At 51.5% G+C, this 13173-nt stretch overlaps 2 protein-coding genes across 2 annotated transcripts; one reads left to right on the forward strand and one right to left on the reverse strand.

Moving 5' to 3' along the window:
- Positions 1–441: 441 nt before the first annotated feature.
- LOC127461914 (olfactory receptor 14J1-like) lies at positions 442–1005 on the forward strand (the record flags this gene model as incomplete). The annotated part of the gene is made up of 1 exon (XM_051770120.1): positions 442–1005. A coding segment is annotated over one exon (564 nt), but the record flags the coding sequence as incomplete, so codon positions are not given.
- A 9522-nt stretch (positions 1006–10527) lies between these two features.
- LOC127461944 (olfactory receptor 14J1-like) lies at positions 10528–12533 on the reverse strand (the record flags this gene model as incomplete). The annotated part of the gene is made up of 2 exons (XM_051770144.1): positions 10528–10545; positions 12069–12533. Coding segments are annotated over 2 exons (483 nt in total), but the record flags the coding sequence as incomplete, so codon positions are not given.
- Positions 12534–13173: the final 640 nt, after the last annotated feature.

Genomic DNA, 13173 nt, shown 5'->3' on the forward strand with positions numbered 1-13173 from the left:
CCAGTGGAGCAGTGAGAGGGATGTGGGAAAGCAGCTTTGATTTTTCTCAGAATATTCACTGTTATTTCTATTTGAACAGTGCCCCATGTTTAGAGGCAGCGGATGTCCAACAGCAGCTCCCTCACCCAGTTCCTCCTCCTGGCATTTGCAGACAGGAGGGAGCTGCAGCTCCTGCACTTCTGGCTCTTCCTGGCCATCTCCCTGGCTGCCCTCCTGGCCAACGGCCTCATCCTCAGTGCCATAGCCTGTGACCACCACCTGCACACCCCCATGGGCTTCTTCCTGCTCAACCTGTCCCTCACAGACCCGGGCTGCATCTGCACCACTGTCCCCAAAGCCATGCACAATTCCCTCTGGGACACCACAACCATCTCCTACACAGGATGTGCTGCACAGGCCTTTTTCTTTCTGTTCTTCATGTCAGCAGAATTTTCCCTCCTCACCATCATGTGCTACGACCGCTACGTTGCCATCTGCAAACCCCTGCACTACGGGACCCTCCTGGGCAGCAGAGCTTGTGCCCACATGGCAGCAGCTGCCTGGGCCACTGGCTTTCTCTATTCTCTGCTGCACACAGCCAATACATTTTCCCTGCCCCTGTGCCAGGGCAATGCCCTGGGCCAGTTCTTCTGTGAACTCCCACACATCCTCAAGCTCTCTTGCTCACACTCAGGCTACCTCAGGGAAATTGGGCTCATTGTGGTTGGTGTCTGTTTAGTGTTTGGTTGTTTCATTTTCATTGTTTTCTCCTATGTGCAGATCTTCAAGGCTGTGCTGAGGATCCCCTCTGAGCAGGGACAGCACAAAGCCTTTTCCACGTGCCTCCCTCACCTGATCGTGGTCTCCCTGTTCATCAGCACTGCCATATTTGCCTACCTGAAGCCCCCCTCCATCTCCTCCCCATCCCTGGATCTGGCACTATCAGTTCTGTACTCAGTGGTGCCTCCAGCACTGAACCCCCTCATTTACAGCCTGAGGAACCAGGAGCTCAAAGATGCCCTGAGAAAAATGATGACTGGATGCTTTTCAAGAGCAATAAAGTGCCTGTTTTCTGGTGTGTAGCATTCAGAATGGGACTCCTTCATGGACCAACCTTCCTGCTCAGGTTTTTCGAGGAGGTCATGGGGTTTTCCTTGTAATAATTTTCTCTGCAATTAAATATTATTATGCATCTGTCTTCTAATTTAGTGTCTACACATTGAATTTGACCCAGACATGTAAAAATGATGAACTATTCTCTTTAAGTATTTCAACAAAATAAAGGACCCTGCAGTGCCTTCTTTGTCCAAGACCCTACTTCTTAGCTGTTCCTAAAGGACAGCACACTGCAGGACAGGGTGTATTTGCAAACAGGAAGGGGACAATAATCCCAGCCCAGCAGCACTGCCAGGGAGCAGCAGGGCTTGGTCTTTGCAGAGCTGCTCTCTTGCCACTTCCACACTGTCCTCCTGAACCCCTTTCTCGCTGTAAGGCCTGAGTGCTCTCTGAGCACAGTCCTGGGGGGTGGAAGCCCTTGGAGCACAGGCAGGGACAGGCCCTGGGAACTTGTGAAGTAGAGCTGGGCTCCCTTACAGCATGTCCAAGATGCTGTGGGATCTTCTGAGGGCAGTGCATGGACTGGGTCACTGCTTCTGTGACCTTGCTCCAGGGCTGGAACTCTCCTGCAAAGTCACCATGACACTCCTGCTCTCTGCTTTCCAGGTTTCAATTTTAGATCCAGTCTTCCCCTCCTGTTCACAGGGACACCCTTTGAGTGCTTCAGAGCTGCCATCCTGGGGCAGCTCCTGCCCAGCGTGGGCAGGCACAAGGTCTCTCCAGCTGCTCCTCTCCCCTCCCCAGTGCCACTGTTTTCTGCAGCCTCCTCATCCTTGCCCAGCACAGCCCTCCTGGCACAGTTGGACACAGCCCTTGTTCTACCCCCTCCTCAGGCACCTGCCCAACCCCCTCAGCTCCAGCCTGATGGCCAGAAACCTTCAGGGCAGGGAGGCATTGGGGAAAATGCTGAGGAAACCTTTCAGCTGCACTCAAATCCAATTGGAGGGGTTGGCCTCGAGGAAGAAATCCCTTCTCATTCTCCAGAACCACCAGGACAACCTGTGTTGTGTCCTGGGCACTCCTCTGGAAGTGTGGGCTATGGAAAAGGTTTTGGTGTCAGGGATATTGAGAAGGCTGGGCAGTGTCACTGGGAGACCTCTCCCAAACCCTTGGAAAGGCCAGAGCCATCCCAGAGCTTCCTGGGGCCTTGGCAAAGGCAGACATGGAACCAGTCTGCAAACAGGGCAGCAAGGAGGGTTGGGAGACTTCCAGGCTGCTCAGGCTCAGCAGGGAAGGGGATAGGGCAAGTCCTCCTGCAGCCATTCCCAGGCATGGGTAAGGACAAGGCAGGGATTGCAGAACCCCTGTGGGAGGGAACAGAAGAGGATGTTGTGTGCCCAGACTTTATCAAGGCCCTTGACATGGTGTCCTGTGGTCTCCTTATGGACAGACTGGTGAGAGCTGGACTGAAGAAGTGGAAGATGTGGTGGGTGGGTGGGAAGTTGGCTGAATGAAGAGTGTCAAAATCCATGTTACCAAGTCCTCTTGGCAGCAACTTCCTGATGAAATACCTCAGTGACCAGCCCATGAACACCACTATAGAACATCTTTATTATCTCTCTGTACAATGGGACAAAACGGATTTTCAAGTCCTTTGTGGATGATGCCAAATTTCAGGGAGCCCTTAAGCAACCTGTCCTGGTTTAAAGACACATATTGGGGCAGGAACTCCAATCAAATGAACTCAGTCCCCTTTTATTCCCCACCACTACAGGGAGACAAAATACAAGGAGGTATAAGTAAAAAAAAATAAGAGTTTACTGACAAGAAATATAGCAGCAAAACCAGCAATACCAACAGAACAGTTCTAAGCAATAGCAGAGAGAGAAACTGCCTCCTCTCTCTCCCCCTGCCCCAAGTCCCTTTTGTAAACAGATAAAAACAGGGATTACACGTGCCTCCCTTCCCCTTTTTCCCCCTGAATGAACAAAGAACAAAAAACAAAACCAGGGGAAAGAGGGGGCAAAGCAAAGTCTGGGAAACTCTCTGGTCTGAGATCAGTTGTGCTGCCCAAGAACACGCTGACTCCAGAGGTGTCCAAGCGGGGCAGAGCCGGCGACTCCGGTCCGTGCGGCGGCGGGGGGGAGGCAGCGGCTCTGCTTGATTCCATGGAGTTCTGGGGAGGCACAGTCGCCCCTTGGTTCCCTGAAGGTCTGAGATGTCTCAGAGTTCCTTTTGTTCCAGAGACCCCACATGACACAATGGTCCCTTGGTTCCATGAGATTCCACAGTGTCCCTGCATTCCTTTGGTTCCAGGAGGCCCTGCAGTGTCACGGTGCCACTTGATTCCGTGACCTTACAAAGAATCAGAATGGTCCCTTGATTTAAGGCCAACTGCACATGGGGCTGCCTTGGGGGGAGTGTGGGCACCCAGACAAGGGAGTTGTCACCCCCTTGGACTCAGCCCTGGGGTCACCACATCTGGACCGGTCTGTCTGTCTGTGAGGTTCCCCACTCTGGAGGAATGAGGAAGAACTGGAGAGGGTCTAGAGGAGATCTGACAGGATGGAGCTCATATCCATATTGGAAATAGAATGAAATCTCCACAAAGAGTAGCATGGAAGGTTCAGACTGAAGGTGAGGAAAAAGAACTGTCACTCAGCGGGGACCCTTGTGCTGCAAGAGGTCACCCAGAGGGAGTCAGGATCAGCCCATGGCTTTGTGTTCCAGGGAACAGCCAGAGCTGGTGCAGAGACATCAGGGAGGGTCTAGAAATGCTGCTGGGAGGGGGTGGGAAAGCAGGAGGGGTGTGTGCAGCCTGCAAGGCCAGAGCAGCAGCAGGGCCAGGGCAGGACAACCTGCAGGAGAGATGGCCAAGGGCTCTGGCAGGGCTGCAAGGCCCAAAGGCACCCAGGCCTTTGTCCCCTTGCCTCTGGCAGCTGCCTCTGCCACTCAGGCCACCACAAGCAACTTGCCTGGCAGGTTCTGCACTTGGGTTCTGCCTCGCCCCTCCCTCAGGAGCCTGGCAGGGGTTGCCCAGGTTTGGGCCTTTGTTGTTCCTCCCCCTGCCATCCCAGTGCCCCCCAAACAGCCCTGAGCCAGCCGGGAGGGACAGGATCTGCTGGGCCAGGGCCTGGGGCTCAGGCCTTGGCCTTTGTGCTCCACAAAACCAAGGCAGGCTTTGCTCAGCATTGCAGGGGCCTGCCCAGAGCCTTTGTCTGCCTGCACTCCTGGCCTCCAAGGAGCTGCTCCAAGGAGTCCCTGGGGAGGCTTTGGCAGTGCCTGCCCTCACTGGGGCCCAGCAATGCTTCAAGGCACTTGCAGTTTGGCTTCTGACTTCTTCAGCAGCTGCTTCAATCTTCTCTCAGTACCTCAGGATCATGGGCTGGGTTGCAAACACACCGTGGGGCTCATTAAAATGCAGAAAGCCCTCAGGATCTCTTTGTCTTCCTTTAATTGTCTTCAAGGCAATTTCAAAACAAGTCTTTGAAGTTTGTAATTTTTTTGTTTTAATTCAATTATGGATATTTTTTAGTTCAGAGGAGAGGTGATAGAGGTGTTCTCCAAGTGATCTTGATGCTGAGTGCCTCCTCAGGAGATCCACACTGACCCTGTATGATCAACCTTGCTCCTCACCCCCCAACCTCACCAGTTCTGACATGGCCCATCTTGGACTGACAGCTGATGCAGCTCCAAACACACTGTGGGACCCATTAAAACACTGAGAAACAAATTATTTCCTTCCTTTAATTGTCTTCAAGTCTTCAAGAGTTCTACAGCTAATTGGAGTTGTTTTGTAGTTTAGCTAAGGAGGAAGATTTTAAAGTGGAAGTCATGAAAAATATATTTTTTGATGAAGTGGAATGATTTACACAGAACCTTGGGATGTAAGAGGGTCAGTGTGCAAAGGATTTGGATTCAAAGACAAGGGGGGAAAAGACATTAGTATCACTCATCATTGACCAATCAAACAATTATCAAGTGATTCAATAGCATTTGGTGCAATTTTAACAGTGACTGAATTATAGATTCACAAGAACAACATTCCCACCACTGTCAATTCACACCCACACCCAGGCAGAGATGTGTGGACACATCAAAAGCTGGCTGTGGAAAGCTCCCTCTCTCCCAAATTCTCTTTGTTGTCAGGGAAACACTCCCCCAAATCCCTTTGTGTTTGCCAACAGACAAGGGTCACAGCTGGAGAAGTGTTTGTTGAGGGGGATCAGAATTGTCCTGGGCATCAGGGAGGGTCTTTGGAGTGTTGCAAACTGGAGGGTTCCCGAGCTGGGAGAGGCTGCCAGAGGTGTCCCACTGAGAGGGAGGTGCTGGGGAGCTGCTAGGGCCTCCATCAGCCCCGCTGGTTGTGGGCTCACAAGGGGACTGGCTTTAGTTATCTGCTGAATTTCCATCCTGGTGTCAGGAATGACTGGAGTTTCCAAACTATTTGGGAATTGCATCCAAACTGTTCCATTTGGGTTATGATTCAGGTAGGGAATGTTCCAAGGTTTTCAGGGGATGACTGATTATCCTGTGTTCCCCAGCTCTTACACCCATCCCAGTCAGCTGGATGGTTCATTGACAATGTGTCCCGAGGGGCGGCACCTCCGATGCCATAGAAACCCCTCCCCTGGATTAGGAAACCTTTGGAATTCAGGGAGCTGTTCCAGCGGAGCATGAAAATGAACAGCAATTTTCCCAAAGCCCAGCCCCAAGCAGAACAAAGCCAGGTCCATCAGTGTCAGAGTAAAGGTCCCCCATGGCTGTGTCCCTGTGGCCGCTGAGGCGGCAGCGCAGGCCCGAGGCGGTGCCGGGTCCCGGTGCAGCCGGGGCAGAGCGGCGGCTGCGCGAGTGGCAACCCCGGCGGTGAGTGCGGCAGCCCCGTGGGAGCGGCGGCTCCGGGCACAGACGCCGGCGGCAGCCGCTGTGGCTCCTGGAACCCAGTGGCCATTGGGACACTGCAGGGCCTGCTGGAATCCAGGGGCCGGGGGGACACTGGGGAGCCTCTTGGAGCCAAGGGAACCCTGGGATGTTTTGGAACATCCTGGAATCAAGGGGCCATTGTGACACTGCAGGGCCCCATGGAACAAAAGGAACCCTGAGAGTTTTTTCTAACTCATGGAATCAAGGGGCTGTTTCTGGCAGGATACTCTGCTCTGAGAGTACCTAAACAATGGTCAGAGAATGCAAACAGTGCAAGCTCTCTGTGGTGAGTTACTGCTGGTGCCAAGGTGCTGTTTTTAATGTTGAATTATGCTAAACAATTGCATGAGTTCGTGGTGCGCTGTTGGGAACTCGGCGAAGTACCATCAGACCTTCTTGATGCAGTCATCATCACTTTGTATAAGAAGAAAGGAGTTAAATCTGATTGCTCAAACTACTGAGGTATTACTCTGCTCTCCATTGCTGGCAAAATCCGGGCAAGAATACTTTTGAACAGACTAATACCCACTAATAGCGGAAGGAATTCTACCTGAAAGTCAGTGTGGTTTCAGAGCCAACAGAAGTACCACAGACATGGTGTTTGTTCTCAGACAACTGCAAGAGAAGTGTAGGGAACAGAACAAAGGTCTCTATGTAACCTTTGTCGACCTCACCAAGGCTTTTGATACTGTGAGCAGAAAAGGTCTGTGGCAGATTTTGGAACATTTAGGTTGTCCCCCCAAGTTCCTTAAAATGATCATCTCACTCCATGAGGATCAGCATGACCAAGTCAGATATGGCAACACACTTTCTGAGCCCTTTTTAATTAAGAATGGTGTGAAACAAGGCTGCGTTCTCGCTCCTACCCTTTTTTAGCAGGATGCTCCAAAGGGCCATGGCAGACCTCGATGATCAGGATGGTATCTACATTCGATACTGTACTGATGGAAGCCTTTTCAACCTAAGGCGACTGAAGGCCCACACCAAGACCTTAAACCATCTTGTCCAGGAGCTGCTTTATGCTGATGACGCCGCCCTTGTTGCTCACACAGAAGCAGCTCTGCAGCGTTTAACATCCTGCTTTGCAGAGGCTGCTGAGCTCTTTGGGCTGGAAGTCAGCTTAAAGAAGACAGAGGTTCTCCATCAACCTGCACTTCAGGAAGTCCCCCATCATCCCCACATCACCGTTGGCCAATCAGAGCTCAAATCAGTCCAACAGTTTAATTACCTAGGGAGCCTCATCTCCACAGACGGTAAGATTGACGGGGAGATAGACAACAGGTTAGCAAAGGCATAGAGAGCTTTTGGAAAACTCCACAAAAGAGTATGGTGTAATAAACACTCGAAGAAAAGTACAAAGATCAGTGTTTACAGAGCCACAGTGCTGTCTGCTCTCTTGTATGGTTCCGAATCATGGGTCATCTACCGCCACCACCTGCGACTCCTCGAACGCTTCCATCAGCGCTGCCTCTGCACAATCCTAAACATCCACTGGTCAGATTATGTGACCAACACATCTGTTCTAGAACAAGCAGCAGTCACAAGCATTGAGACCATCTTGCTGAGAACACAGCTGTGCTGGGCAGGGCACGTCTCCAGGATGAAGGACCAACCACCGCCTCCCTAAGATCTTGCTCTATGGTGAACTTGCCACCGGCTGTTGCAAGAGAGGAGCCCCAAAGAGAAGATACAAGGACTCCCTGAAACAACATCTCAGCCTTGGCCATATTGATCATCATCACTGGTCTACTCTGGCCTCCAATCAGGAGGCCTGGAGACACACCATCTGTAACGCAGCTGTGTCCTTTGAGAACACACGCAGGATCACTCTTGAGGAGAAAAGGCAACACAGAAAGAACCGTGTCTTGCAGAATATACCATCTAAGGAGTCTTTCTGCTGTGCCTTTTGCAGTCCGTTATGTCTATCTCGTATTGGCCTCATTAGCCACCAGTGTGCCTGTAACAAATGTGGATAGAGCCTTCCCAAATCTTCGTTCGCAAAGCCCAGCCATGATGATGATGAATGTTGTTATTGTGAATCTGTAATTCAGTCACTGTTAAAATTGTAGCAAATGCTATTGAACCACTTGATAGTTGTTAACTTGGTCAATGATTGTGATACTAATGTCTTTTGCCCCCTTATCTTTGGATCCAAATCCTTTGTGCCCTGACCCTCTTGCATCCCAAGGTTCTGTGTAAATCATTCTCTTTCATCAAAAAATCTATATTTTTCGTGACTTCCACTTTAAAATCTTCCTCCTTAGCTAAACTACAAAACAACTACAATTAGCTGTAGAACTCTTGAAGACAATGAACAGAAGGGAAATAATTTGTTTTTCAGTGTTTTAATGGGTCTCACAGTGTGTTTGGAGTTGAATCAGCTGTCAGTCCAAGATGAGCCATGTCAGAGGTTGGGGGGTGAGGAGCAAGGTTGATCATCCAGGGTCAGTGTAGATCTCCTAAAGAGACACTCAGCATCAAGATCACTTGGAGAACACCTCTATCTCCTCTTCTCTGAACTAAAAAATAGCCATCATTGAACTAAAAAAAAAAAATACAAACTTTGAAGACTTGTTTTGAAATTGCCTTGAAGACAATTAAAGGAAGACAAAGAGATCCTGAGGGATTTCTGGATTTTAATGAGCCCCACGGTGTGTTTGCAGCCCAGCCCATGATCCTGAGGTACTGAGAGAAGATTGAAGCAGCTGCTGAAGAAGTCAGAAGCCAAAGTCCAAGTGCCTTGAAGCATTGCTGGGCCCCACTGAGGGCAGGCACTGCCAAAGCCTCCCCAGGGACTCCTTGGAGCAGCTCCTTGGAGGCCAGGAGTGCAGGCAGACAAAGGCTCTGGGCAGGCCCCTGCAATGCTGAGCAAAGCCTGCCTTGGTTTTGTGGAGCACAAAGGCCAAGGCCTGAGCCCCAGGCCCTGGCCCAGCAGATCCTGTCCCTCCCGGCTGGCTCAGGGCTGTTTGGGGGGCACTGGGATGGCAGGGGGAGGAACAACAAAGGCCCAAACCTGGGCAACCCCTGCCAGGCTCCTGAGGGAGGGGCGAGGCAGAACCCAAGTGCAGAACCTGCCAGGCAAGTTGCTTGTGGTGGCCTGAGTGGCAGAGGCAGCTGCCAGAGGCAAGGGGACAAAGGCCTGGGTGCCTTTGGGCCTTGCAGCCCTGCCAGAGCCCTTGGCCATCTCTCCTGCAGGTTGTCCTGCCCTGGCCCTGCTGCTGCTCTGGCCTTGCAGGCTGCACACACCCCTCCTGCTTTCCCACCCCTTCCCAGCAGCATTTCTAGACCCTCCCTGATGTCTCTGCACCAGCTCTGGCTGTTCCCTAAAACACAAAGCCATGGGCTGATCCTGACTCCCTCTGGGTGACCTCTTGCACCACAAGGGTCCCCATTGAGTGATATTTCTTGTTCCTCACCTTCAGTCCCAACCTTCAATGCTACTCTTTGTGGAGATTTTATTCTATTTCCAATACAGAGAAAAGCTCCATCCTGTCAGTTCTGCTCTAGACCCTCTCCAGTTCTTCCTTATTCCTTCAGAATGGGGAACCTCACAGACAGACAGACCAGTCCAGATGTGGTGACCCCAGGGCTGAGTCCAGGGGCTGACAACTCCCTTGTCTGGGTGCCCACACTCCCCCTAAAGCAGCCCCATGTGCAGTTGGCCTTAAATCAAGGAACCATTCTGATTCTTTGTAATCTCACGGAATCAAGTGGCACCGTGACACTGCAGGGCCTCCTGGAACCAAAGGAATGCAGGGACACTGTGGAATCTCATGGAACCAAGGGACCATTGTGACATGTGGGGTCTCTGGAACAAAAGGAACTCTGAGACATCTCAGACCTTCAGGGAACCAAGGGGCGACTGTGCCTCCCCAGAACTCCATGGAATCAAGCAGAGCCGCTGCCTCCCCCCCGCCGCCGCACGGACCGGAGTCGCCGGCTCTGCCCCGCTTGGACACCTCTGGGGTCAGCGTGTTCTTGGGCAGCACAACTGATCTCAGACCAGAGAGTTTCCCACATTTTGCTTTGCCCCCTCTCTCCTCTGGTTTAATTTTTGTTCTTTGTTCATTCAGGAGGAAAAGGGGAAAGGGAGGCACGTGTTGATCCCTGGTTTCATCTGTTTACAAAAGGAAGTTGGGGCAGGGGGGAGAGAGGAGGCAGTTTCTCTCTCTGCTGTTGCTTTGAATAGTTCTGTTGGTATTGCTGTTTTTGCTACTATATTTCTTGTCAGTAAACTCTTATTTTTTTACTTATGCCTCCTTGTATTTTGTCTCCCTGTATTGGTGGGGAATAAAATGGGAGTGAGTTCATTTGATTGGAGTTCCCACCCCAATATGTGTCTTTAAACCATTTCAAGGGCTCCCTGAAATTTGGCATCATCCACAAAGGATTTGAAAATACATTTTGTCCCATTGTACAGAGAGATAATAAAGATGTTCTCTAGTGGTGTTCAAGAGCTGATCACTGAGAGATTTCATAAGGAAGTTGCTGCCAAGAGGACTTTGTACCATGGATTTGATTTGACACTCTTCATTCAACCAAATTCTCACCACCACATCTTCCATTTCTTCAGTCCAGCTCAACAATCTGGCCATAAGGAGACCATAGGAGACCATGTCAAGGGCCTTGATAAAGTCTGGGCACAGAACATCCTCTATTCCCTCCCACAGGGGTTCTGCAATCCCTGCCTTGTCCTTCCCATGCCTGAGAATGGCTGCAGGAGGACTTGCCCTATCCCCTTCCTTTCCCAGCTTGAGCAGTCTGGAACTCTGCCAACCCTCCTTGCTGCCCTGTTTGCAGACTGATCCATGTCTACCTTTGCCAAGGCCCCAGGAAGCTCTGGGATGGCTCTGGCCTTTCCAAGGGTTTGGGAGAGGTCTCCCAGTGACACTGCCCAGCCTTCTCAATATCCCTGACACCAAAACCTTTTCCATAGCCCACACTTCCAGAGGAGTGCCCAGGACACAACACAGGTTGTCCTGGTGGTTCTGGAGAACGGGAAGGGATTTCTTCCTTGGATCCAATTGGATTTGAGCGCAGTTGAAAGGTTTCCTCAGCATTTTCCCTGGTGCCTCCCTGCCCTGAAGGTTTCTGGCCATCAGGCTGGAGCTGAGGGGGTTGGGCAGGTGCCTGAGGAGGGGGTAGAACAAGGGCTGTGTCCAACTGTGCCAGGAGGGCTGTGCTGGGCAAGGAGGAGGAGGCTGCAGAAAACAGTGGCACTGGGGAGGGGAGAGGAGCAGTTGGAGAGACCTTGTGCCTGCCCACGCTGGGCAGGAGCTGCCCCAGGATGGCAGCTCTGAAGCACTCCCAGGATGTCCCTGTGAACAGGAGGGGAAGACTGGATCTGAAAATGGAACCTGAAAAGCAGAGAGCAAGAGTGTCATGGTGACACTGCAGGAGAGTTCCAGGCCTGGAGCAAGGTCACAGAAGAAGTGACCCAGTCCATGCAGTGGCCTCAGAAGATGCCACAGCATCCTGGAGATGCTGGAAGGGAGCCCAGCTCTGCTTCACAAGTTCCCAGGGCCTGTCCCTGCCTGTGCTCCAAGGGCTTCCACCCCCCAGGACTGTGCTCAGAGAGCACTCAGGCCTTACAGCGAGAAAGGGGCTCAGGAGGACAGTGTGGAAGTGGCAAGAGAGCAGCTCTGCAAAGACCAAGCCCTGCTGCTCCCTGGCAGTGCTGCTGGGCTGGGATTATTGTCCCCTTCCCGTTTGCAAATACCCCCTGTCCTGCAGTGTGCTGTCCTTTAGGAACATCTGAGAAGAAGGGTCTTGGACAAAGAAGGCACTGCAGGGTCCTTTATTTTGTTGAAATACTTAGAGAGAATAGTTCATCATTTATACATGTCTGGGTCAAATTCAATGTGTAGGCACTAAATTAGAAGACAGATGCATAATAATATTTAATTGCAGAGAAAATTATTACAAAGAAAACCCCATGACCTCCTCGAAAAACCTGAGCAGGAAGGCTGGGCCATTAAGGAGTCCCACTCTGAATGCTATGCACCAGAAAACAGGCACTTTATTGTTCCTGAAAAGCATCCAGTCATCATTTTCCTCAGGGCATCCTTGAGCTCCTGGTTCCTCAGGCTGTAAATGAGGGGGTTCAGTGCTGGAGGTACCACCGAGTACAGAACTGACAGGGCCACATCAAGGGATGGGGAGGAGATGGAGGGAGGCTTCAGGTAGGCAAATATGGCAGTGCTGATGAACAGGGAGACCACGATCAGGTGAGGGAGGCACGTGGAAAAGGCTTTGTGCCGTCCCTGCTGAGAGGGGATCCTCAGCACAGCCCTGAAGATCTGCACATAGGAGAAAACAATGAAAATGAAACAACCAAATACTAAACAGGTACTAACCACAATGAGCCCAATTTCCCTGAGGTAGCCTGAGTGTGAGTGGGAGAGCTTGAGGATGTGTGGGAGTTCACAGAAGAACTGGCCCAGGGCATTGCCCTGGCACAGGGGCAGGGAAAATGTATTGGCTGTGTGCAGCAGAGTATGGAGAAAGGCAGTGGCCCAGGCAGCTGCTGCCATGTGGGCACAAGCTCTGCTGCCCAGGAGGGTCCCGTAGTGCAGGGGTTTGCAGATGGCAACGTAGCGGTCGTAGCACATGACGGTGAGGAGATAATACTCTGCTGAGATGAAGAACAGAAAAAAAAAGAGCTGTGCAGCACATCCTGTGTAGGTGATGGTTGTGTTGTCCCAGAGGGAATTGTGCATGGCTTTGGGGACAGTGGTGCAGATGCAGCCCAGGTCTGTGAGGGAGAGGTTGAGCAGGAAGAAGCCCATGGGGGTGTGCAGGTGGTGGTCACAGGCTACGGCGCTGAGGATGAGGCCGTTGGCCAGGAGGGCAGCCAGGGAGATGGCCAGGAAGAGCCAGAAGTGCAGGAGCTGCAGCTCCCGCCTGTCTGCAAATGCCAGGAGGAGGAACTGGGACATGGAGCTGCTGTTGGACATTTGCTGCCTCTGGGTTTTTGTTTCCCACACAGGAGAAGAAGACAGTAAGAGGCCAGTTAGCGTGGACTTATCTAAACAAAGTCAAAACTGTATTCTACAGACAGTCCCCATGTCACACACAGACAGCCTTTTGATTTCCTAGGAGATCTTCCTTCAGCTCCAGTACTGGGTCCCTACTGAACAGTATTTTCTCTGTTTTAGCATCACTGTGCTTCTGTACAGGGGTTTCACATAACAAGGATATGTTTAGGGACAGGTT

The sequence above is a fragment of the Manacus candei genome, unplaced genomic scaffold, assembly GCF_025592945.1.
Source record: "Manacus candei isolate 608988 ecotype Guabito, Panama unplaced genomic scaffold, ASM2559294v1 h1tg000115l, whole genome shotgun sequence".
NCBI lineage: Eukaryota > Metazoa > Chordata > Aves > Passeriformes > Pipridae > Manacus > Manacus candei.